Source organism: Hippocampus zosterae, chromosome 10 (genome assembly GCF_025434085.1).
Source record: "Hippocampus zosterae strain Florida chromosome 10, ASM2543408v3, whole genome shotgun sequence".
In the NCBI taxonomy this organism is placed as follows: domain Eukaryota; kingdom Metazoa; phylum Chordata; class Actinopteri; order Syngnathiformes; family Syngnathidae; genus Hippocampus; species Hippocampus zosterae.
Window position 1 is genome coordinate 5,063,333 of NC_067460.1, and position 22,995 is coordinate 5,086,327.

General features: G+C 43.6%; 1 protein-coding gene and 1 long non-coding RNA gene across 4 annotated transcripts in view; one reads left to right on the forward strand and one right to left on the reverse strand.

Annotated features, from left to right (window-relative positions):
- The window catches only part of LOC127609322 (uncharacterized), a 33,063-nt gene extending 11,601 nt beyond the window's left edge, over positions 1 to 21,462 (reverse strand). The window contains exon 1 of the long non-coding RNA XR_007964541.1: positions 21,246 to 21,462. This is a non-coding gene — a long non-coding RNA (uncharacterized LOC127609322). The remainder of the gene's footprint in view (positions 1 to 21,245) is intronic.
- The window catches only part of LOC127609111 (alpha-2-macroglobulin), a 118,472-nt gene extending 95,477 nt beyond the window's left edge, over positions 1 to 22,995 (forward strand). For all 3 annotated transcript variants that reach the window (XM_052078835.1, XM_052078834.1, XM_052078836.1), the window contains exons 26-36: positions 244 to 400; positions 7,888 to 7,962; positions 11,963 to 12,125; positions 12,392 to 12,588; positions 12,673 to 12,888; positions 13,440 to 13,558; positions 15,120 to 15,210; positions 15,302 to 15,370; positions 19,482 to 19,587; positions 19,795 to 19,836; positions 22,540 to 22,995. In XM_052078835.1, the coding sequence (XP_051934795.1) occupies positions 244 to 400; positions 7,888 to 7,962; positions 11,963 to 12,125; positions 12,392 to 12,588; positions 12,673 to 12,888; positions 13,440 to 13,558; positions 15,120 to 15,210; positions 15,302 to 15,370; positions 19,482 to 19,587; positions 19,795 to 19,836; positions 22,540 to 22,562 (1,258 nt within the window). In that variant the 3' untranslated portion in view covers positions 22,563 to 22,995. The remainder of the gene's footprint in view (positions 1 to 243; positions 401 to 7,887; positions 7,963 to 11,962; positions 12,126 to 12,391; positions 12,589 to 12,672; positions 12,889 to 13,439; positions 13,559 to 15,119; positions 15,211 to 15,301; positions 15,371 to 19,481; positions 19,588 to 19,794; positions 19,837 to 22,539) is intronic.

Consider the following 22,995-nt stretch of genomic DNA (forward strand, 5'->3'; position numbering starts at 1 on the left):
ATAAGATATCCTTTATTCGTCCCACACTGGGGAAATCTACAGCCTCCAGCAGCAAGAATGTATGTAGAAAGAAGAAAGAGAAAAAAACAACAAACATCTTTCAATTAAATGCAATATGAACACAAAATGGATAAATCGCAGTACTATTTACAATTTTTCTTCACATTATTTAATTATTATTGTTATTATGATTTTTATTTTTTATCTCACTCTCTCTCTCTCGCTCACTTTTTTTCTCTCCAGGCTGACCTCTTTTGTGATGAAGTCATTTGGTGGAGCGAAGGATTACATCTTTGTCGATCCCAAGCACATTTTAGATGCCAAGAAGTGGTTGTACTCAAAGCAAGGGAGTGACGGCTGCATCCGATCCGTGGGGAAACTCTTCCACAATGGCATGAAGGTGATGACGACAGTCTGCTCGTTGACATGCTCGCACACACCTCGCGTGGTGGGATTTCTCCGAGTGGCGCGAGGGGGGAACGCTGGGGTTCTTGGGCCCCAGACACGGCTCAATGCCCACCAGCCGGCGGGGAAGCATGTGGGTCTCACCGCAAGGTTAGGCGCCCAGTGCTCGGCCCGCCGGAACGGAGCAGAGTGGGAGTCCCCTCCTTCAACAATGATCAGGCGAGGGCCCTTCCGGGGCTCTGGGTGTGAACCTCGCGAGGCACCAGCGAAAGTTGTATCGGGTGTGGCACGGTGGCTTATTGCCCAGGAGGAGGAAAAGGATGAGGAGGGGGAGGATGCTCACACACATGATGAACCCACAGTGCGAGATGAATCCTCGCATGGTGGGATGCCTCCACTTGGCGCGAGGGGGAACGCCGGGGGACTCGAGCCCCTGCTGCGGCTGAATACCTACCAGCTGACGGGGAAGGAGGAGGGACCTCACCGGAAGGAGAGACACCTGATGCTCGCCCCGTCGGAACGGAGGGAAGTGGGAGTAGCCGCCCCACAACCCTCCTTAAATAAAAGTCAGGCGAGGACCCTTTTAGGACCTGCACGTGGCGCGACGAGGTGGGAAAAAGGTTCCCCAGGGGGCGAGTTGAGGATGGTAAGAAGGAAGCGCAAGCAAGGTGGGATGAACCAAAGACATGTGGGAGGGTAGTTGAAAGACAGACTGGTGGGGATTCACCCCCATCCAGGCCCTGAAAGCAAGAGGGGAGCAAGGAGCAGAAACAATAAAAGAAGAGAGGGGAATGAAAGAAGGGGAGAGAGGAGGAGAGGAAGGGCGGGATGGGAAGGGGGAAACAGAACTGAGGCTCGGGACAAGAACGGTGAACGAGTGATAGTCACATGGAATGTGAGGAGATTGAGTGTGAGAGAAACATTTAGAAAGCGGTTGAGGAGAGTAGCAGAAAGAGTCAACAAAGAAAACTGGGAAGTGGTGCTGATGACGGAACTAAAGGCAGATGAAGCTGGGGTGGTATGGTTGGGAGAAGAGGATGAACAGGTAGTGCTTGTTCATGGGAGGAAAGCCGGAGTGATGCTGAGGGGAACGGCATTGAGGACGTGGATAGAGGAAGGACAGCAGAAGTGGCTGGGAGAGAGAGTGGTGGCGGTGGTGCTGGGAGGGCTCAGGTTGGTATCGGTCTACCAACCGAGCTGGGGAACGGACGAACGAGAGATGGAGAGATGCCGACGAGATATGGGGAGTCAGGTGGGAATGGGAGGGAGGGAAAGACTGATAATTGGAGGAGACTTCAATGCGAGTGTGGGAACAAATGTGAAGATAGGAGGAGTGTGTGGGGGGCATGGGTTGGGGAGGATGAATAAAGCCGGAAGGGATCTAATAGAATGGTGTCGGGAGCACAATCTGGCATATGTTAACAGCTATAGGAGGTTTAGAAGGAGGGGGACGTGGCGACACATGGCAAGCGGGAAATGGTATGAGTTGGATGGATTTCTGGTGAAAGGGAATGAGAGGCACCGCATGGTGAAAAGGATGTGGACTATGAGTGAGTATGAATTGTCGGACCATAGACCGGTGTGTATGAAGGTGATGGGGAGTGGAAGAGATGGAGGACAGAAGAGAGGACCCAAAGGAGAACGGTGCAGGCGAAGTGGGAGTTGTTGAAAGTGGAGGAGAAGAAAAGAGAATATGAGGAGAGGACAAGAGAAATTGGAGGAGTTGAACAAAGTAGGATGGGGAAAGGAGAGTGGGTGGACGGAGCTGGCGAACATAATGGTGGAAACAGCAGTGGAGGTATGTGGAAGGGAGAGAAGAGAAATATCCAATCCTTGGACGGTAGGGCGAGAGGAGGAGATAGAGATGAAGAAGAGGATAGGGGAGAGGGTAGACAGAAGGAATAAGAAATTGGAGACACTGAATGCGAGGAGAAGGTTGAGAGTGAGGGGAGGAGGGAGAGGAGTGGGGGAGATGGAAGAAGAACTCACCAGACTAAAGGCGGAAGTGAAGGAAACACGAAAGGAATTGAAGTTGCTGAGGAGGCTGGAAAGAGACTGGTGGGAAGGAGTGATTGAGGACTGTCAGGAAGCATGTTCTAGAGGAAGGATTGGCGACATGTACAAATGTTTGAGGAAGTTGGGAAAAAGGGATAAACCGGCCGCTCGGAGCACGACGGTGACAACAGAGGAGTTCAGGGAGCATTTTGAAAGCGTGTCGAGGGAGAGGTACGAGGAAGAACCAAGAGTGATAGAAGAGGCAGTTCAAGGAGCAGTAGATCTCAGGGACGATAGTAGAGCGAGCGAAGCAAACGAGATCATGAATGAGGTGCCTGAGAGGGAAGAAATCATTGGGTATGGGGGAGATTCGGGAGTCAGCACCGCGAGAAGATGGGGTGAGAATAGGATATATACAGAGTGCGTGTGAGGAAGTGAGAGAAAGAGTGATTAAGATAGTGAGGCAGATGTTTGAGCAGAGGGCGGACAGGTGGGAGGGAAGTGTAAAAGTGGGACTGATGGTACCGATACATAAGAAGGGGGACAGGAATGACAGAAACAACTACAGAGGAGTGTGCCTGCTGAGTATGGGCAGCAGGGTGTTAGGGAGAATGTTAGCGAAGCGACTGAGTTGGTGGGCCGAACACCTGGGGCTCCTTGACGAAAACCAAGCGGGCTTTAGGAAAGGGAGGTCCACAGCAGATGTAACGCAAATGATGGCACGCATACAGGAGGATGTAGAAGATTGTAAGAAGAGAGTGACCCAGGAAGGGGTGAGGGACATGAAGGACAACGACTGGCCATGTGCAAGACTGTTAGATTTGAAAAATCCGTATCCGAGAGTGAGCAAACCAGCACTGTGGATGTTGCTTGAAAGGTATGGGTTGAAAGGCAGATGTCTGGACACCATTATGGACCTGCATGAGACGACAGAGTATAAGGTGAGGGGAAGGGAGGGAATGAGTGGAGGATGGATGCCAGCGAGAGGGCTGAGGGAAGGATGCTCTACATCACCGATCCTCTTTAACATCTACCATCAGGCGGTGATGAGGCAGGCACTAGCGGCGAGGAATCAAGATAACAGGGAGGAAAAAATGGTGGTGTGGAGGTGGATACCAGGAGGGTCATTCGCAGGTGAACATGGCTGGGAGAGAGGGAGCTCGGAAACAAAGGAAGTGAGGGTATCGAGCGCCTTGTTTGCGGATGACACTACTATAGTGGGGACAAAAGGAGAGATAGAAGAGGCTGTAAGGAGAGTGGAAAGCGTAATGGCCCAGTGGGAAGAGAGGAACAATGAGGAGAAGGAGGAGGTGCTGGAGTTTGGAACGCTAGAGGGGGAGGAGATTAGAGTGTTGGGAAGCTGGATTGGGACTCGGGCAGATGTGAGAAACAGGATCAAGAGGGCAGGAAAGCTATGGGGGAGTGTGAAAGGGTGGTTGAAAGGGACACGACTATCTAAGAGGTGGCAAGGGAGAGTAGTAGAGGCGTGTGTGGAGAGCAGCTTGCTGTATGACTGTCAGGTAAGAACATGGATGAAGAAGGATGTGGGGAAACTACAGAAGTGCATGGATAGGTGCTACAGGTATGTGTGGAGTGATAGGAACGGAAAACCACTGAGGCAAATGCAAGAAAGAGGAGTGAATATGTATGATGTAAGGAAAATGTTCGGAGTAAAATCCATCGAGTGGAAAATCGAGAGGCGAGTGTTGCAGAGAATTGGACATGTGATGCGTATGGGAAATGAAAGACTAACAAAAGCTATGGTATTGGGATGGTGGGAGGAACTGGAAGGAAGAGGGAAGAGGATGGGGCGCAAAAGGAAAACGGTGTTGTACTGGAAGAGAGTGATGAGGAATGCAGGGATGGACTGGACGGAGGTGGAAAGATTGACGAGTGACAGGGAAGGATGGAAGCGGAGAGTGAGAGAGCGAATGGATCACCTGTATAAAGGGGAAAATCAGAAAGGTCACAGATATGAGGCGGCAAGGAACGAGGAAAGACTGGAAAGGAATGTGAGGAGGGTGAATGATGGGTTGGTATGTCGGTATGACGGGTGTGGAAAAGTGTGCAGGGGTAGAGCTGGTCTAACCATGCACGAGAAACGCATACACCGCAGGAACGAGGAACAGGTGGAGTTTGAGTGCGAGAAGTGTGGGAGGAGGTTTGCGTCAAAAGGTAATAAAATGAGTCACCAAAGGAGTTGCACGGGAGGAGCGTATGAGGAGAAGGGAGAAAGGAGACAGTGTGGAGGGTGTGAAAGGTGGGTGACGAAAGCAAACTATGCCAGACACGTGAGAGGGTGTGAAAGAGTCTGCAGAGAGTATGAGGTGGAGAGGGAAGGAGGGAGAAGGGAGGGAGCGGGCGTGGCACGTGGAGGGAGGGCAGGGGGGGGGGGGGCGAAGGGCAAATGGGGAGGGTGGGCGCGGAGGGAGAAGGGTGTAGCTTGCGGGAGGTGTGGGAAGGAAATGTTGGCGAGGAACCTTGCGAGACACCAACGGGATTCATGCCGGGTGTGGGACCCGGGAGGGGGGGCAAGTCCCTGACGGGGGGCCGATTGCCCAGGATCGGATCGGATGAACCCACAGTTGTCCGCCACAATGTGTGTGTGTGCGTGTGCGTGTGCGTGTGAACAATTTGACAAAACAGGCGAGGGATGTTGATGCAGTATGTAAACAAGCACGTATGCAAATAACCATTTATCCCATCACATTTTTGTGCTCATCGAATGATAAATTGATATAGTGACAGGCCTATTTGAAGACAACTGTGAGCACCAAAATAAAAACAAAAGATTATCATGTGAAAAAAATTGACATCGCTCCTCATCGCTGCACTTCAACGAGCCGTCGCCATTTACATGCCAACATGTACAGTGGTACACAGTGCAGTGTCCATCCATCTATTCTCTGATCCACTTTACTGAGAGCAGAAAGACTGAGAGCTTGACTCGGCTGACATGCCTGACGGATCCGACAATAATTCATGGAGGTCCAGCTGGTCATGTGAAGCGATCTCGTCCGAAATATTGAATGTGCAGCGGAAAGTCGCTGGGACTCATCAATTTTTACTGTAATACGATATCGTCTAATGTGTTAATATTTAGAATAAATGTTTTTAGATTTGAGCAGACTTGGGCTGGTTGTAACGTTCGTGTATTTGATATCGGCCCAATTTGCACGATCTGGACGATAATTATTTTGCATCCCTATTTGTGACTGTCCTTCGAGCATGTTCCATGATGCACACAGCCTAAATTGTGAGTGTTGTGGAAATATAGGATAGTATGTATACAGTGTCGATTTGCTATTCCAATGAATGCATTTGATATAACAGCCGTGATAAAATGCCATTGAACTTTTTTCTCTGGGTCATACAAAAAGTGAAATGATTTTGAGACGCAAAATTCTTGAATCCAATTTCCCATTCCGGTAATTTGACCTCATTTAAAATAATGACAACAACAACAACAGGTAGCAACAATAAAACAAGCAAACGTTGGCAGGTGATGCCTCAGGAAATGAGTTGTAAGCTGAATGGGTTCTTCACAGTTGTTTTGGGGCTGAGACCAAATCACCATTTTTGTCATTTTATCTGTTGAAGGTGTCAAATGTTCTCAGATTTTAAAGGTTCACCTAAAAATCAAATTATGTAGTTACTTACTCTTGGAATTTGCGATTGAGTGGTCTTTCAAAACCTGCTGACAGTTTGCCGTCAATATCATTTTCCTCAGGACGGGGCCTGGTTGCTAAGGCAGCCGGGATTGGCTCAAGCATGATCGCGACCCTCGTGAGGATAAAGCGGTTCAAAATGGATGGATGGAGGATTCCATCCAACGGCAGCGATATACTGTTTATATTGTTCTGCATATAGTTTGTTTGTTTGTTTGTTTGTTTATTGAACATAAAACATAAACAGTAATAATTTGACAGAAAATAAGGTAGATAAAATAGTAAAAAGAAAGAAATCTGTCTTCATTCAACACAGTTATTATGTTCAAGGGAGTAGGAAGAAGTAAAAAACGTATCTAGTCCTAGCCCGTTATGTATTTATATTTAATAAATAATTTTTATATCAATCAGAAAAGAAAAAAGTAAGAAGAAAGAAGTCTCCATTAAGGCTCATACTTTACCCTGAACCGTGATATTTTACAACTTTTGTTTTGTATCGGGATTATATACATCCACACCCTGGCACTCTTGTGTCAATTTTTCCTTGTATTCATAATGGATATTTCAATACCTTTCTCTATTTATCAACTTAGTTCTCATATATCATTATATTTAATGTTTAGAATTTATCATTTTAACTCTGATTGATGTAGGTTGTTTGTACTATTTTTTTAAATTTGTTTTTGAACTCAGCAAGCGATTTACTCATTTTCAGGTCCGTTTCGAAATTATTCCACAGATTAACACCTTTGCTAGATACACTTCTTTGCTTGATGTTTGTTCTTGTTTTGAGTTTTTTTGAATAAGTTGGTACCTCTTAAATCATAGCAGCTTTCTCGAATTTCGAAAAAATTCTGAATGTTTTGGCAGAGCAGGTTATTGTGTGCTTTGTACATTAATTGGGTAATTTTAAAGTCAACCAGGTCATAAAATTTCATCGTATTTAATTTGATAAATAGTGGATTTGTGGGTTCCATATATTTTGATCTATTAATAATTTTAATTGCTTTAATTTGTAGTTTTAGACTAGGGAGTGTGTTTGTTTTGCAGGCATTTCCCCATATTTCCACACAGTAGGTCATATATATGGTAATAATAATGAAGTGTGTAATATGTATAAAGATCTCTTATTTAACACTTCCTTGGTTTTGTAGAGGATCCCTACGGTTTTGGCTATTTTTCTTTTTACGTTACCGATATGTGGCTTCCAACATAGTTTTGAGTCTATTACTAATCCGAGAAAGTTGGTTTCATACGCTATTTCTATCTCAATTGAGTTTACCATAATTTTAGCTTGGTGTTTGATTGGTCTTGTGCCAAAAACAATTAACTTCGATTTTTTTCAGGTTAAGTGACAATTTATTTCTGTCGAACCAGTTTTTTAATTTGTTTAATTCGTTTTCTACGGTTGTCAGGAGCTGTTTCAGATTTATTCCAGAACAGTAGAAAGTTGTATCATCAGCAAACAGGACACATTTAAATTGTTTTGAGACCTTGCAGATATCATTTATATATAAGATGAATAGTTTTGGACCAAGCACTGACCCCTGAGGAACTCCGTGAGTGATTTTCAGTTGATTCGTTTTTTTATTGTTGAGTTGCACGTACTGATATCTGTTTTCTAAATAACTTTTTATCCATTTATAAGCTTCACCTCTAATGCCATATCTTTCTATTTTTTTCAATAATATACTGTGATCTATTGTGTCAAAAGCTTTTTTTAGATTTAGGATTAGCTCCTGTTTGCTAGTTTAGTGTAACAGGACCAAAATGAAAAGTCTAGAATAATCTCTGAATGCCTCTTTTAATGTTCCATCAGGGAGGAGTGAGTGACGACGTGTCCCTGACGGCTTACATCGTTGCCGCCCTGCTGGAATTGGACTCCGACATTAAAGTGAGTTAGACGCCACTCCCATTTGGAAAACATTTGGCATTGGGTGTCATGTTTAGCTGGGTCCTCATTTTCAGTCTGTGAATATATGTGGTTATGTTTCTGTTAATCCCACCTTGCCAGATGTGTTTTTTGCTGCTGGTGTTTTTTATAACCCACCTTGCCCCAGCTTGTAGTAGGTGCCAAATGTCACTTCAGTGCTTGGTTCGTTTTTTTGCACTCACAGGATAAGCAAAACAGGATAGCCATTTTGAAAAATGGGAAACGTTTTGATTTTTTTTATAATGAAATCAACAGTGTATCCAAGTAAGACAGTCAATTCTTGCTCAGTTTCTGCACATTATTTTTTCTACAAATAATTACCGGGGGTCTAAACATGTTGGTGACATGCGATCAAAATTCTCCCAAACTCTCGCATATCGCCACTTCACATCAAATTTACCAATGCACTTTCTTGTGCAAATCAGCCACTGATCACCCCATCCCCCCATGAACAGAGGCAATTCCAAGTAGACTTTCACTATGATGATGACTGGACTTGTTGAGCCGATCTCAAAAAGCGGGAGGTAAATATGAAGCGCATGTTATCCCCCACGTCCCAGAGAGACAGCGGGGCTTGTATTTCCATTTCTGGAGGCAGCACACACCCAGCCACCACATTACACCTACCCACACACAATGTCAATCAACGCTGGTTGCACACTGATAGCATCACACAGCGTTATGAGTATGTGCTGCTTGTCAGGAGCTAAGGCTGTTGGATAAAACTACCGTATTGCACGCAGTGAAACTGCTTTGCTTACCTTTTGGCTTTGGCTTTTTTCAGAATTTTTAGCGGGTTGCTTTTGACTGTGGTTTTGGATCTTCACCCGGCTTAGCTGCCAATCCATGGAAGGACGAAATTGTGGGGTTGGTGTTGAGTGAATTAGCCCCACTGTTTGGAATGGAAAAAAAAGAATCAAACAAGGCGATGAGAATTTACTTGTTTACCTTATTTTCCGCCCTACAAGGCATTCAATTTCCTCAAAAGCCAACAGTGCGATCGATAATCCGATGCACCTTCTGTATATATGGTGTCTCAGTCCCCATTGAGTTTTTTTTTCACTATTAGTCTTCCGATGCCATCTAGTGATGATTATTAGCAGGAACCAGTTGTTCCCAAAGTGGGTTCTGCACTAACACTAATTGACACATGCAATTGCCAACACACACTCAAAACACACAACTACTTGAGCTCTGTGCAGCCATTATGAAAGGAAGATAACACCAAAAGCATGGTTAACTACTGACTAAACGAAGGAAGAAGGAGATAAGCAAGACTCCGACAGATACTTAGCCCCATGTGGATGTGAGCCCACGAGGTTTGTGTGCCTTTTTATTGAATTAATTGTCTTGATAACTTTCGTCTTTTATTTATTGTTTTGTAATGGCATTTGTATTTGTTTCATGTCCGTGTTTGTGACCGGTTCTCATGGCTTTGTTACAGCTGCAGCAAATGGGAAAAAAAGCTGTATTGTATTGTACTGTATTCCCTCTAGTGAACCACCGCCGGGTGATGCATAGCGCAACCGCAGCCATTATTTTAGTTTCTATTCTATGCGCCTTATAATACAGTGCGCCCTATTTATAAAACTGTTTTAAAATCGGCCATTCATTGAAGCTGCACCTTATAATCCGAAGCGCCTTATCGTGAAGAAAATGTGGTCATTTGATTGGTGCACACAATATTCAACAAACTATAAATCAACCAAATTCCAAATAGTCAATCGGGTCATTTATTATGCCCTTCACAAGTTGCAAATTGGAAGTGATTTTCTCACTGTCAAATGGCATAACTCTGACAAACACAGCAAAAAATAATCTGTGCCTAAAGGCCTACATCTGTTTTCAAAAGTAAAATGCAAATGCTGCAAAAATTCCTCTCTCAGTTATCAGAGGATGATAACTCCTGCTTTATTCTTATTGAAACAACCTGCCTGTTCACTTTGTGTCAAATGTCTGCCTTTTCTGTTACTAGTTCAAATGAAATCTTATCGAACTCATGCACTCGTACTATCACTTTTCTCTGGATAGCCTGACCACCTATGAAGTTTACAAATAGATATTTCATTTTTTCGACCTGCCCAAGTAAAAAGATTCTATGGGAACCTTCACCCGGTCCTTCTATCTTTAATACTTTATTAACAGTACCTACCAAAAGGGTACGTCTTCTCAGTTGAACTATTTAATAAATGCCAGAAAGATCGAGACACAGAAGAAAGTCTAATCCCTCCAAAATGGTTCGTATTCTTTCTACTCCCTCAGCTGCGAACGCACATCAGGGCAACTCTGCTTTACCCACATGACAATGTGTGACTCTACAGCAGGGGTGGCAAACTTTTTGGCTCGGGGGCCATATTGATTTCTAAATTTGACAGGTGGGCCGGGTCAGCACAAGATATGGTCCATATAAAAAAATGCACACGTTGACAGTCCATACCAAACATCAACAGAACAAAAGCATTGAAGTATTAACATACTTTTTTTTAATGAGAACAGTGAAACAACTGTGGTATATGTCCTTTATGAACGTCCAAGTATGTTAACAACATACATGTATGAGAAGACAAGCAACAAAGTGCAACAATATATTGCCCAAAAACTGTTTATAACACAAAAAATGCAGCATACACGAGAGGTATATGAACAAAATACAACAAAGTTAGGACTATTTGCAACAAAATGAGACAAATAAAAGACCTGGTGGCTTTTCTTTCCACTCACTCGCTGTCTCTAAATTTACCTCCCCTCGATCACCACACATGACAGCATTGATGTCGTGCAACGAACTTTTGTAGCCAGCCACGGGACGCTTCGACATCCCAGATGCTCATAGTTAGTAGCTATGGAGCTCGCCTTCTCTCTTATTGGCAGTCCAGTTTACGGAACGTTTTTTGCACGATAACAGTCCAGTCAGATTCCAGGAAATTTTCTGTTGACTGTCTGTCGAGCCGCAAGCAATTCACTCTGAGCATGGAGTTTGCCAGAATCGGACTGAGCAAGAATCGCTTCCTTGTTTTTCAAAGTCTCGTTCATTTGAGTCTTTCCGACTCCAAGTGTCTCCTGAATGTTTCGTACTTTGTAACATGCTTCGTTTAATCAGATGCATGTCACTTTCTCTTCCGCGGTCATTACTGTTCCTCTTTGTTTGGATGTCATGATCTACAGGACGTAAATTTAAATGAATGAAATTTAAAAAACTTTTGCAATTCCAGTAAAGCTCACTGCAATCAAGAGTCACTTGCATGTCGCCATTTTGGATCCAATGATAGAAAATAATGGCAGAGACACACTTATTCCGTCGTATCGAGCAGGAGTTGCTTGAGTTGGCGCTACTGCGGGCTTCTGTATGGCTTCCGGAACTTTTCGTTGTTATGAATCGATTATTCGTAAAAAATAGTAATAGAAAGTTTAATGCATATGTTTTTGTTTTGTTTTTTTGTTTTTTTACTGGGTTTGGGAGATTCCGTTTGACAGAGGTCCGCAGATGGTAGATAAGATTTCTCTCTGTCCCTCTCTCTTCATCTCCCCCTCCCTCCCTCCCTGTGTTCTGCAACTTCAAGTAACCGCACCACCTGGCGTTGAAATGCCTGTCATTACAAGTCCAAATGAAAATGAATGCAATCATTCACATTGAACCTTAATTGTGTACCAACCTTTGACGGGTCGTATTAAAAAGACCAATGGGCCGGATCTGGCCCACGGGCCGTAGTTTGCCCACCACTGCTCAACAGTCGTAATTCGGTCTAACTGAATATGTGTGCCACGGGTGTGGATGGATAGGCTGATGCTGAGCCTGGAGTGGCAGAACGGCCTTGCTCGAGTCAACTACCTACTTCATCTAAGAAGCAAGATCTTCAAATTTTGGTCTCGTCACCCTAAAGGATCCACAAAGTAGTTATTTGTGTGAGTTCCTCTTGGAGATGACTGGATCCCTTATATTTTTGAGTGTGTTCTGTGACAGGATTCTGTGATCCAGAGGTGTCTGGGTTGTCTGAAGGAGGCAGCCGGCCAGATGGACAACTTGTACACCACAGCATTGATGTCCTACACCTTCACCCTGGCTCGGGATGAGGAGACGAGGGTCAAACTCATCACCTACTTGCACCAGCAGTCCAGTACAATGGGTACATCATAATATGACTCACAGCACTCAGTGTGGCTTCACATTCAAAACATTTCTGTTGTTGCGCCGCTTAAAATCGACAGTCACAAAAATAAACATGAATTTAGCTCTGACAGTTGGAAGCAAAGCTGAGTTTTATAGTTTTGCATTTTATTGTGCTGCCCTATTCTCTCGTTTGATTCCATGTTGCTGATTTCAATTGTTTAACAACTCAATGTTTCTCCAGTCATTTCTGTGATCCATTGTTGATCGCTAATGTCGTGGCAGGGGGAACCCGCCACTGGCAACGAGAGGGCGTCTCTGGCACAGGAGTGGATTCTCTTGAGGTGGAGATCACCTCCTATGTGCTGCTGGCGCTGCTCTCTGGGCCCGCCCTGCCAGATTTTGGGCTGGACTATAGCTCCGGCATCGTGCGCTGGCTCACGCAGCAGCAAAATCCGTATGGAGGCTTCTCTTCCACGCAGGTAAGCAAAGCTGCGAGCAGGAGTTTGGAGAAAGTTCGACCATCCAGGCAGACGACTTTGACTCTGTACGCTTGCGCTCCTCAGGACACCGTGGTGGCCCTGCAGGCGCTGGCGAAATACGGTGCTGCCACGTACAGCGTTGGGGGCAAGACGACAGTGACGGTGACGTCATTAGGAGGTCTGAACAAGGAGTTTATCGTGGACCAGAGCAATCGGCTCCTGTACCAGGAGGAGAAGCTGAGCGATGTCCCCGGAGAATACACCATTAAAGCCGAGGGGCAGAGCTGTGTTCTGGCACAGGTAAGATCTCACTTGGCAACGTATCAATGTTTTTGGCAGACACACCTTTCACATGCAAATGGTTTTGCATCGATCCTTCCAGCACAGCAGATGATTTATTGGGTTCATTGTTGTGAGGTGGGAATAAAATTATGAATATGCCACTATTATCATCAACATTTACTACAATTATCAATAATTTCATGAAATTAGTAAAATAAGCAAAGAAAAATTGGACACAAGGCACCCAAATCCAAAAAAGCATTTAATAATAATGACTTCAAACTAAATATTTGACCTATCAATTGTGAGTTGCAAATATAATGAAACTGTAGGTACCTAAAAAAAATCAGCTTTGCAATATATGTACTTTTTCACCCTGCAAAAGGTGACCTTACAGTCTCATAATGAATTAGCCTGTATTCGTGCCTATTAGGATTATATCATCCAGATTGACCATTGAGAGACATGCAGTCATGTGATTCCTGCTCTACCCGTGATTTTGATTGTCTAGTTTCAACATCATGCATTTGTGAGATAAAAGTGTAGTTTTGGTCTTGTTTCCTTACCAGATCTCCATGCATTACAATATCCCCCCTCCTCCCGACTTTTCCGCCTTCAACATCTCTGCCACCATCATGTCAAAGTGCAACACCAGCAAGCCGCAGCTCATCCTCTTTGTCCATGCCAGGTGAGTGTCTTTCAATAAATAAATGATTTTCACACATAAAATGTCCTGCAAAGCGTTTTGAGCCCATTTAACTGCAATTAATAGCTGCTGTGTATGATATGAGTGCAATATAATCTTTATTCATAACTCAAAATTGCTTTTGAGTTGGATGTGACACATTTATTTGTGTTAATTAACAAAACGGTGGAAAAGGAGATATTGGTTGTATATCAGAAATGTAAATTCAAAATACTCCCAATTTTCATTAATTTTATATCACTGAATAATCAGAAAGTTTTGAGTCAACAATATTTTCCACCGTTTTTTTTTTTTATTTGATTGTCCAGATCAGGGGTAACCGCCACAGTTCTAAATGTGCCTTTTTGAACGCAATCCAAAGTGGTTGGTAACTCTTAAGTTACCGGCCATTCAGAATTCAGCTAGCCAGTTCTCTTTGAACTTGACCTCTGCTGTTTTTAGCTAGCTCCAGACTGTAGTGTCAAATACAGGCATTCACGCAGCCAATGGGTGTCCATCATGATCTGGCACAGTGATTCTCAAAGAGTGGGGTGCGGCCCCCTGGGGGAGGGGGGGGGCGTGAGGCTCCGTCAAGGGGGGCACGTTTGACCTTGGGGAACATGCTTTTTTATCTAGATTTTGTTTTTTACTGTCCTAAGAATAAAGTGCAATTGCGCCTCCACTACATTAGGGGGCAGTGACACGCTCATCGGCAGAGTGTGCGCCGGGAGCATTCGCTCTGTGTTTTGTTTGCACTAAGCAAGCGCGCTTTGCACAAAGCACAGAGTATGAATATGAAGTGTTGACATGAAGTCGACAGACAGAGAGAGACAAAGAGAAATTAAAGTCTCCCGAAAGGTAAGACGAGGAAATATAACGAAGCGTATGTAACGCTTAGCTTCACTGTGACTATGGTGGGAGACGAGGAAAGACCGATGTTCTTAATGTGTCTAAAAATGTTGGTCGCGGACAGCATGAAGCCAAATGAATTAAGGCGTCACTTAAAGACATTACACCCCAATCACGTTGATAAGCCACTTGAGTTTTTTTCAGTGAAAATGTGCCGAATACTGGCAACAGTCATCCCGCTTTGTGCCTGCTGATTGAAGCCATTAATCCAGACATCATCTTTGATTTAAAGAAATCTGCACAAATTGCCACTGATGAGAAAAAGCCTTTTGCCTCAAGTCCCCTTTTTTTTCTTACAACATCAATATTTGAAAGGGAAAAAACCCCTCATCAATTCCCACCAAAAGCGATGGCCGGCCATTTATTTGAGTTCTTTTAAGATTTGTGCCCCTCTCTCTGCAGTGCTCACAACCCTTCGCCATTTAAACAGGAACGTTTAGACTTCTTCTACCCACGATAACTACTACGGTTTTTGACTGTGTTAATATTACTAGTACTTTTGACTTGTGTAAATCATTTTGTCGCCAAATGCCTTTTATTTTATTTTCTGCTTTAATCACACATTATAAATGTCTGCTCGTGCCGATTCTTGAATGTGTTCTAGGTTTTTTTTTTTGTTTACAAGAGCTACAGAGAAACCATTTTGTTTTTACAGTTATCAGGGCAGGAGGGAGGAGACAAACATGGTCATCATTAATGTCAAACTCCTGTCTGGACACATTTTGGATAAAGGCTCTCTGGAGTCGGTAAATTCAATTTTTTTTTCTTTTACCTTCAAATATCTGTGTCAACTTTTATCATTTGAATGACACTGATGGCAGTTCTGTGATGTTCTAGTTAAGGAACGACAACTCAGTGAAGCGTGTGGACCAGGATGAAGGTTATATCAACATCTACTTGGATGGGGTATGACTTTTTTAAATGTTTTGAATTGAAAGCTCGAAATAAGCGGTTTCCCCTCGTAATTAGTGAGTCAAAATTTACATTTTGTCCTTACATTTTGTAAGGACAGTGGTTACCTGCCATCATGTCGGCACTGGTTCAAGACCATCCCTGGACACACTGCTATGGTGTACTTGAGCAAGACATCTCATACCAGTGTGTGTACATTGCGACAAAGAGTAAACGACCAGAAATATATTTTGGGAATATTTAAGAATGAAATACGCAAAATTAAGATAAGATTAAGATATCCTTTATTTGTCCCGCAATTGGGAAATTACAATCAGAATTCAGAAAGGAAAACGCTGGGTAGGGAGAGGGAAAAAAAAAAACACGCTCGAACTATCCTCTTCCGAGGATAATTTAAGTCCAGGTTAAAAAAAGACCCTAGCATATAAATAATCATATGACAGTTGCAACAAGTCACAAGATATAACATGTAATAAGTGGGGAGGATGAACGTGGCTCCGCATATCGAACCACGTCGGGGGGGGGGGGGGGGGGGAGAGAATCGGAGCGATGAAGACGGTGATAACAAGGATGTGTATGCGCATGTGGTTATCCAGTTGTGTATGCGTGTACAGGTCATAGCTGCTTCGTCGAGGTCTGCTCATCATGAAGACAGTCCCGGCTTATCAGTCCATGGCCGAGAAGGAGCGGGGTGGTGGTGGGGGCCCTAGACTCCATGCGTACTTCCATCCAGGGGAAAGGCCAGATAGCGTTGTTTGTTTTGGATTTGGAGGGACGTCCGCCAACAATTCCAGACAGCCTTGAGTCCTTGGTCTGTATCTCCTCACTGGCGCCGATCAGTCGGATCCGAAAATTCTTTCCGCAGCGCGGATTCCAACTTCTCCATGGTGTTGTCGATCGCGCGGAGTCGCTCCAAAACCGCAACAATATTGCGGTTGAGCTCAGTCTCCGCTTGAGTCTGAGTGTTGGACATTCGCGCCAAGCCATCCAGAGTGACCGGCAGCTTCTTCACTTCCAATAGAGCCGCTCCCGTCGGTTGAATTTTGTGATAGAACAGAAAACTGCCAACACCAAACAGCAGCATACTTGTTATCAAAAGGCCAATAATGTAGATGTCTTCCACATCCTCCACGGACAGTACTGCCTTGCACACCGGTCTCCGCTTTCTCCATGGATCCAGGGCGTATCCGGCAACAAGTGTCCCCGGAGGGCAAGCAGGCTCCCCACTGCCCGCTCTTTTCGTAGAAAAAAATTTGTCGATTACATCGAGAGACCAGCCAACTAATTCCATGGTTAGTTCTTCGGATGAAAAATACAGTCGTATTTTTTACAGTAGTAAAGTTTCCCTTCCTCTTGTAAAGTTAATGAGCAGTATATTGTGGCCCTTTATTCATAGTAGTGTCCATCAGTCCATCCATTTTCCGCCGCTTATCCGGGGTCGGGCTGCGGGGTCAGCAGCTTTAGTAGAGAAGCCCAGACTTCCCTCTCCCCAGCCACTTCTTCGAGCTCTTCCCTGCGGATCCGAAGGCATTCCCAGACCAGCTGGGTGACATAGTCTATCTTGCGTGTCCTGGGTCATCCCCAGGGTATCCTGCCAGTGGGATGTACCCGGAACACTTCACCAGGGAGGCTTCTAGGAGGCATCCTAATCAGATGCCCGAGCCACCTCATCTGGCTCCTGTCGATGTGTAGGAGAAGCAGCTCGACTCTGAGTCCCTCCCGGATGACCTAGCTTCTCACCTTATCTCTAAGGGAAAGGCCGGACACCATGCGAAGAAAACTCATTTCGGCGCTTGTATCCGGGATCTCATTCTTTCGGTCACGACCCATAGCTCCTGACCATAAATGAAGGTTGGGACTTGGATCGACCAGTAATTAAGAGCTTCACCCTTTGGCTCAGCTCCTCCTTCTTTACCACGACAGATACAAAGTCCGCATTTCTACATTGTATTATGTCTATTTTTAACCATATTTAGTGGTGTAGTGGTGAACAAAAATATCAGGAAGAGGATGAGTGAAGCGGATCACAGAGCAGTGTGAAAACATAGATGCAGGGATACGACAGGGCAACAGTAAAGCAGCATACGCCACATTGAAGACACTGACAACGACACGGCAACACACAGCAACAATAATAGAAGATGGGGACGGTGTTCTGCTAACCGAAAAGACAGCAGTAACCAGAAGATGGACAGAGTACTGCCAGGAACTCTACAATTTCACAATAAAACCCAACCTTAATATCATTACCGATGCCACAAAGACTACCAGCGAAGATGCCGACGCGCCAAAACTATAGGCTGAAGTGGAGGAGGCAGTAAGGAGGCTGAAAATTGGCAAATCACCTGGCATCGATAACATCCCTCAGAGCTTTGGAAACATAGAGGGCATGAGACAATAAAAGTACTCACAGAGATCTGTCAAAATATCTGGGGAACCAAGTAATGGCCCCAAAAATGGGCACAATCTCTCATGATTCCCATCCCTAAGAAAGGGAATTCAAGGCAGTGTCAGAACTACAGGACCATCAGCCTGTTCTGCCACACAAGCGAGGAGCTGCTACGGATCATTCTGAATAGACTAAAGAGCAAGGCAGAGGAAATCATTTCAGAAGAACAAGCAGGATTCCAACCAAAAAGGAATACCACGGAGTCGATCTTTAACATCAGATTACTCATCGAAAAACACCTCCAGCAACAACATGACCTTTACCACAACTTCATCGATTTAAAAAAAGCCTTTGACCACGTGTGGCATAAGGGGCTGTGGCAGGTGCTCCGAAACTACAACTTTAACAATAATCTAATCCAGGTGATCCAATCGCTCTACACAAACTCAAGTAGTGCAGTTCTCATTAACAACACCATGTGAGAACTTTTCAAAACATAGATCGGTGTCCGCCAAGGATGTCTTCTGTCCCCTGTTCTATTCAATGTCTTTCTGGAAAACATCATGGATGAGGCCCTTGAAGAGTTCCACACCTCCATATCCATCGGAGGAAGACCTATCTGCAACCTGTGGTTCGCTGATGACATAGACCTTATGGGAAAAAGCAAATCCAGGATCTTACCACCAGACTGGAAGAGGTAGCGAGGGCTTCTGGTCAATCGCCACAATAAAACAACACCAACAAACATCACAATGAACGGGCAAACCCTGGAAGTGGTTAAGGACTTCAAATACCTTGGGTCCCTTGTGAATGAGGATGGCAGCTCCACAAAGGAGATTAAAGCAAGAATAGGCATAGCAACATCAGTCAGCCATGACAAGAACGGCCAGAATTTGGAGGAGCAATACCATCAGCTTCACGGTGAAGGTAAGGCTGTAAAGTGCCTGGTACTCTCCACCTTACTATACGGCTGTGAGATTTGGACACTCACAGCAGACACGGAACGCAGGATTCAGTCCTTTGAAAACAAGAGCTACAGAAGGATGCTCCATATATCTTGCAGAGAACACCGGACAAATGACTATGTCAGATAGCTAGTCACCACCCTCGCTGGAGAACAGGAACCTGTACTCTCAACGGTAAAACGTTGCAAAATGGCCTGGTATGGCCACGTTACAAGGCATATCTCGCTATCCAAAACCATCCTACAGGAGACAGTGGAAGGGAAGCGGAGAAGAGGCAGACAGAGAAACTGGTGGACAACATCAAGGAATGGACTGACTGCAGCTTCCAGACCCTGCTACGAACAGCTAAGGACCTAGAGTGCTGGAGATCCCTGACTGCCCAGACGTCCACCATGGCACCCCTACGGCCTCTTAGGCCATGTGATGAGTGAATGAGTGGTTGAACGATTAATTGCATTTCCATTCATTTAAATGGGTCATATTACCTCGATATACGAACATTTCAGGTTACAAATAGGATCACAGAACCAATTAAATTTATAACTCAAAGTTCCACTGTAGATGCCTTATCTGGACAAAGAAAATAAAGTAAAATTGGAATTTACCTTTTGACTATCCTATTTTCTTCCATTTACTGCACATGGCTATGATGCCAAACTATTCATGTCATGGATCAAGCCATCACCCTCTCAATTAGAGACCCAGCGACTAATGCGCAAGCTACTTCAGTGACATATGTTTGTGTTTGCAGCTGAAGAAAGGTGAGACGGTGGTTTACAGCATGACACTGGAGCAGGACGTGCCTGTCAGGAACCTGAAAGCAGCTGTGGTGAAAGTGTACGACTACTACCAGACAAGTAAGATCCTCTTCTGTTACATTCATGTCCACGTCTGTCATTTTTCTAATGTAACACTTGCTTGTAACTCGAATGTCCTTGTATACGACAGTTTATAGTTCATATTTTTATTCCTTTTAATTTTTATGTGTGTGCTGCTTTACCTTGTTCTGCTGTAAAATTAGAATTTCTCTTCTTGGGATCACTAAAGGATGATCTTATGTGCAGGTGATGTAGCCGTGACAGAGTACACATCCTCCTGTGCAGAGAGTAAGTCACACGGATCTGCTTTGTCATATGATACAGTGGAAATTGAAACATTTTTGTACAAACGTTTGGAATTTGAGAAAGCAAAATACAAATGAAAATGCATTTCATTCAGGACAACCTGCCTGAGGTTGTCCTGAACTAAATATGGTTTGCTATTCCTGTAGATTTTTGCAACAACAAAAAAAAAGGGGTACTGAACAAAGAATTTGACATAAGATGTGAAAAGCCTCCAGTTTAACAAAAGCTGTAGTTAATTAGCTTTGTTTAGTTGGACAGCGGTGAACATGTTAGACTTTTATCGTGGGTTTCTAATAAAATGGACTTGTAAATGTGTGTGTGTGTATATAAATATATATTTGTGTGTGTGTGTGTGTGTGTGTGTGTACACACACACACATATATATATAAACTAATAAACCTCTATATATGCACTATATATATATTTAAACTCATAAACCTCTATATGCACTATATATCTATCTCTCTCTATATATATATATAGATATCTATATATATATATATGTATAATATATATATATATATATATTAGAGCTGTCAAACAATTAAAATATTTAATCTAATTAAAAATGCAACTGTCATAATTAACTCAAATGAACTAAAAAATTAATCGTGATTACTCACACATTTTTTATCGTTTCTGAATTTTCTTTTACATTTTTTGTTCTATTTTCCCCATTTTAATGCTCTCATCAACTTGGAATCATGAATCAGTTTTCTATGTGCCAAATGTAAATATTTACTGAAATAACAATTTCAATTTTCAATTTTACATGAACATTTTTCACTTGGAGCAGTTGTTCACACATAATCTCTCACACAATATTACTGTCCATCAACAACAGTGAAAAAAATATTTTGTCACACAACAGCTGCTTTAACAGCTTTTTTAATGAAATCAAAACAGAGCAATATAACATTATAAAGTGCACATCTAAGGTAAACTAGTACTCAGCCTATAGTGGATTTAAACCATGGTTGCATACTTCGTTTTTCTCAAGTTTGCTTTGAACACAGCAGTCTGGTTCTGTATGTTTGTTGGAGAATAACGAGACCCCGGACACTAGTGTTCGTTATGTGCCGCTGTATTCAAAACTGCCGGCCGTACAAACAAGCGCAAGCATTTCCCCCGTGCTGCTGGGGCAAACCATTCTGAAAGAGTGGGGTGTCACTCCCCCTAACAAAGTCAGGCTATGTTGATTATGTTGGTCCTTCTTGCGCGGAAGTCTTTCTACGGCTTTTGTGTCTACCTCATTTCGGATGACTACACTTGGTTCGATGGCAACACTGGAGACGTTTAATTGTTGCTACAACAGTAGCGCACTGTCACTGTCAGACGAACACAGAGAAGCTCCACCCGCTCTATTTATATGGACACGGAACGCTGTAACCTTCCACACAAAATAGTTCCAAACAAGTAACAATCGCGTCAGTGGCATACATCGTATACCTGTATGATACATAGAGAGAGAAGAACAGGTAACTTTGGTCTCGTCAGTGGAGCAATCTGGCAACTTTTTAAAAGTAAACTTTCCATTCATAAACTCTTTAAGTATCCGTTTTCGGTGTCTCGCGCTGCCGTGGCTGGCAAAACAGACATGGGCGTGGACTTCTGCAGAGTGCTTGTTGTTTTATTTCTGGTGTATTTGTAGAGCACCGTAACATCCGCTTGTGACGTGTGCGTATATATATATATATATATATATACGGTGTTTGTTTTTTCTTCTTTCTACCCACATTCTTGCTGCTGGAGGCTGTAAATTTCCCGAGTGTGGGGCAAATAAAGGATATCTTGTATACAGTGTATATATATATATATATATATATATATATATAGAGAGAGAGAGAGAGAGAGAGAGAGAGAGAGAGAGAGAGAGAGAGAGAGAGAGAGAGAGAGAGAGAGAGAGAGAGATGTGTATAGATGTGTGTATATATATGTTTGTGTGTGTGTGTGTTACGGTCCACGATATTTCGCGGCCATTTACTTTGTTTTGTGCATGGGTGCGGGAGCTCTCCCCTGTTCTTTGCTGCTTGTTGTCCCCTGTTCACAACTTAGCTGACCAATCAGCGCAAGGGACAGTGACCTAATTAGCCACTAATTTCAGGTGTGCCACCACCTGCAAAGATAAACCGCCACTGTTTGAAAGTGCCGAGTTGTTTTCAGTTAAGAGGGTGGTGGGGGTGTTGTTGTGCTTGTAGTCAGTCCCCGCCGGTTGGCTGTGTCGGGATTATTGTCTTGTGTTGTTATGTTTGTCATCCCAATCCCTCGTGTGTCCATGATACCACTGCCTCTCGATCAGTGCAGCCAAATTAGTTCCTCGCCATAGCCGTCATCCATCCATTGATTCATTTCTCCACTTTATTCCTTCGTCTGTTTGGGAAGTTTGCCAGAATGAGTTTTGGTTCATACATTTTGCCACTATTTACGGGATTCGGGTTGCACTAAGGCAGTGGGGTCCGGGAGTGTTGACTCCAACATCGTGCACTTGTGTCGCGTGTTCCCGCTCCCTTTTGCACCTCCCAAACTCCCACACCTCATGTAAGACCCTTCCTCAGTTGCCTTCATGTGGAAGGGTTGTAAATATAAAAATGGGGATCATTCTTTGGATTGGGCTTATATAAGACATACAATGTGACCGTATACAGTAACATGTAAAAACACAGAAAATTATGTTTGCTTTACAGGTGATGTTCTCAACCAGCTTTAAATGACCAGAGAGGAGACAACTCAGATGTTCATCCAACTTGTAGGCGTGTTTTTTTTCTCCTCTGTTTTGTTTTTAAGGGAATGCCCATGATTGCAAATGATGTTCTTTACTCTGTGTTCCTCTCTTTTCAAACTCTGAATTGAAATATTAGTTATTGCTGCCTCGCCTCAACACTGGAAATCTTTTAGCATGTTCAACCAAGAACATGCTAAACCAAGAAAACCAAGAAAAGTAGACTGTGCTCTGTAACTGGTTTAAAATGATTGTCAAATCCATGTTTTTCAACTCAAAGTGACCGATGGTACATACAATAACTGCAGAAAAACACAATATGCAATATGTGTGGTGGTATGGAGTGTTTTTTTTTAGAAGAAAAATCTCACCACAGCAGTAACATAAAATAAAATAAAATGGACAACAATCAAGAACATAA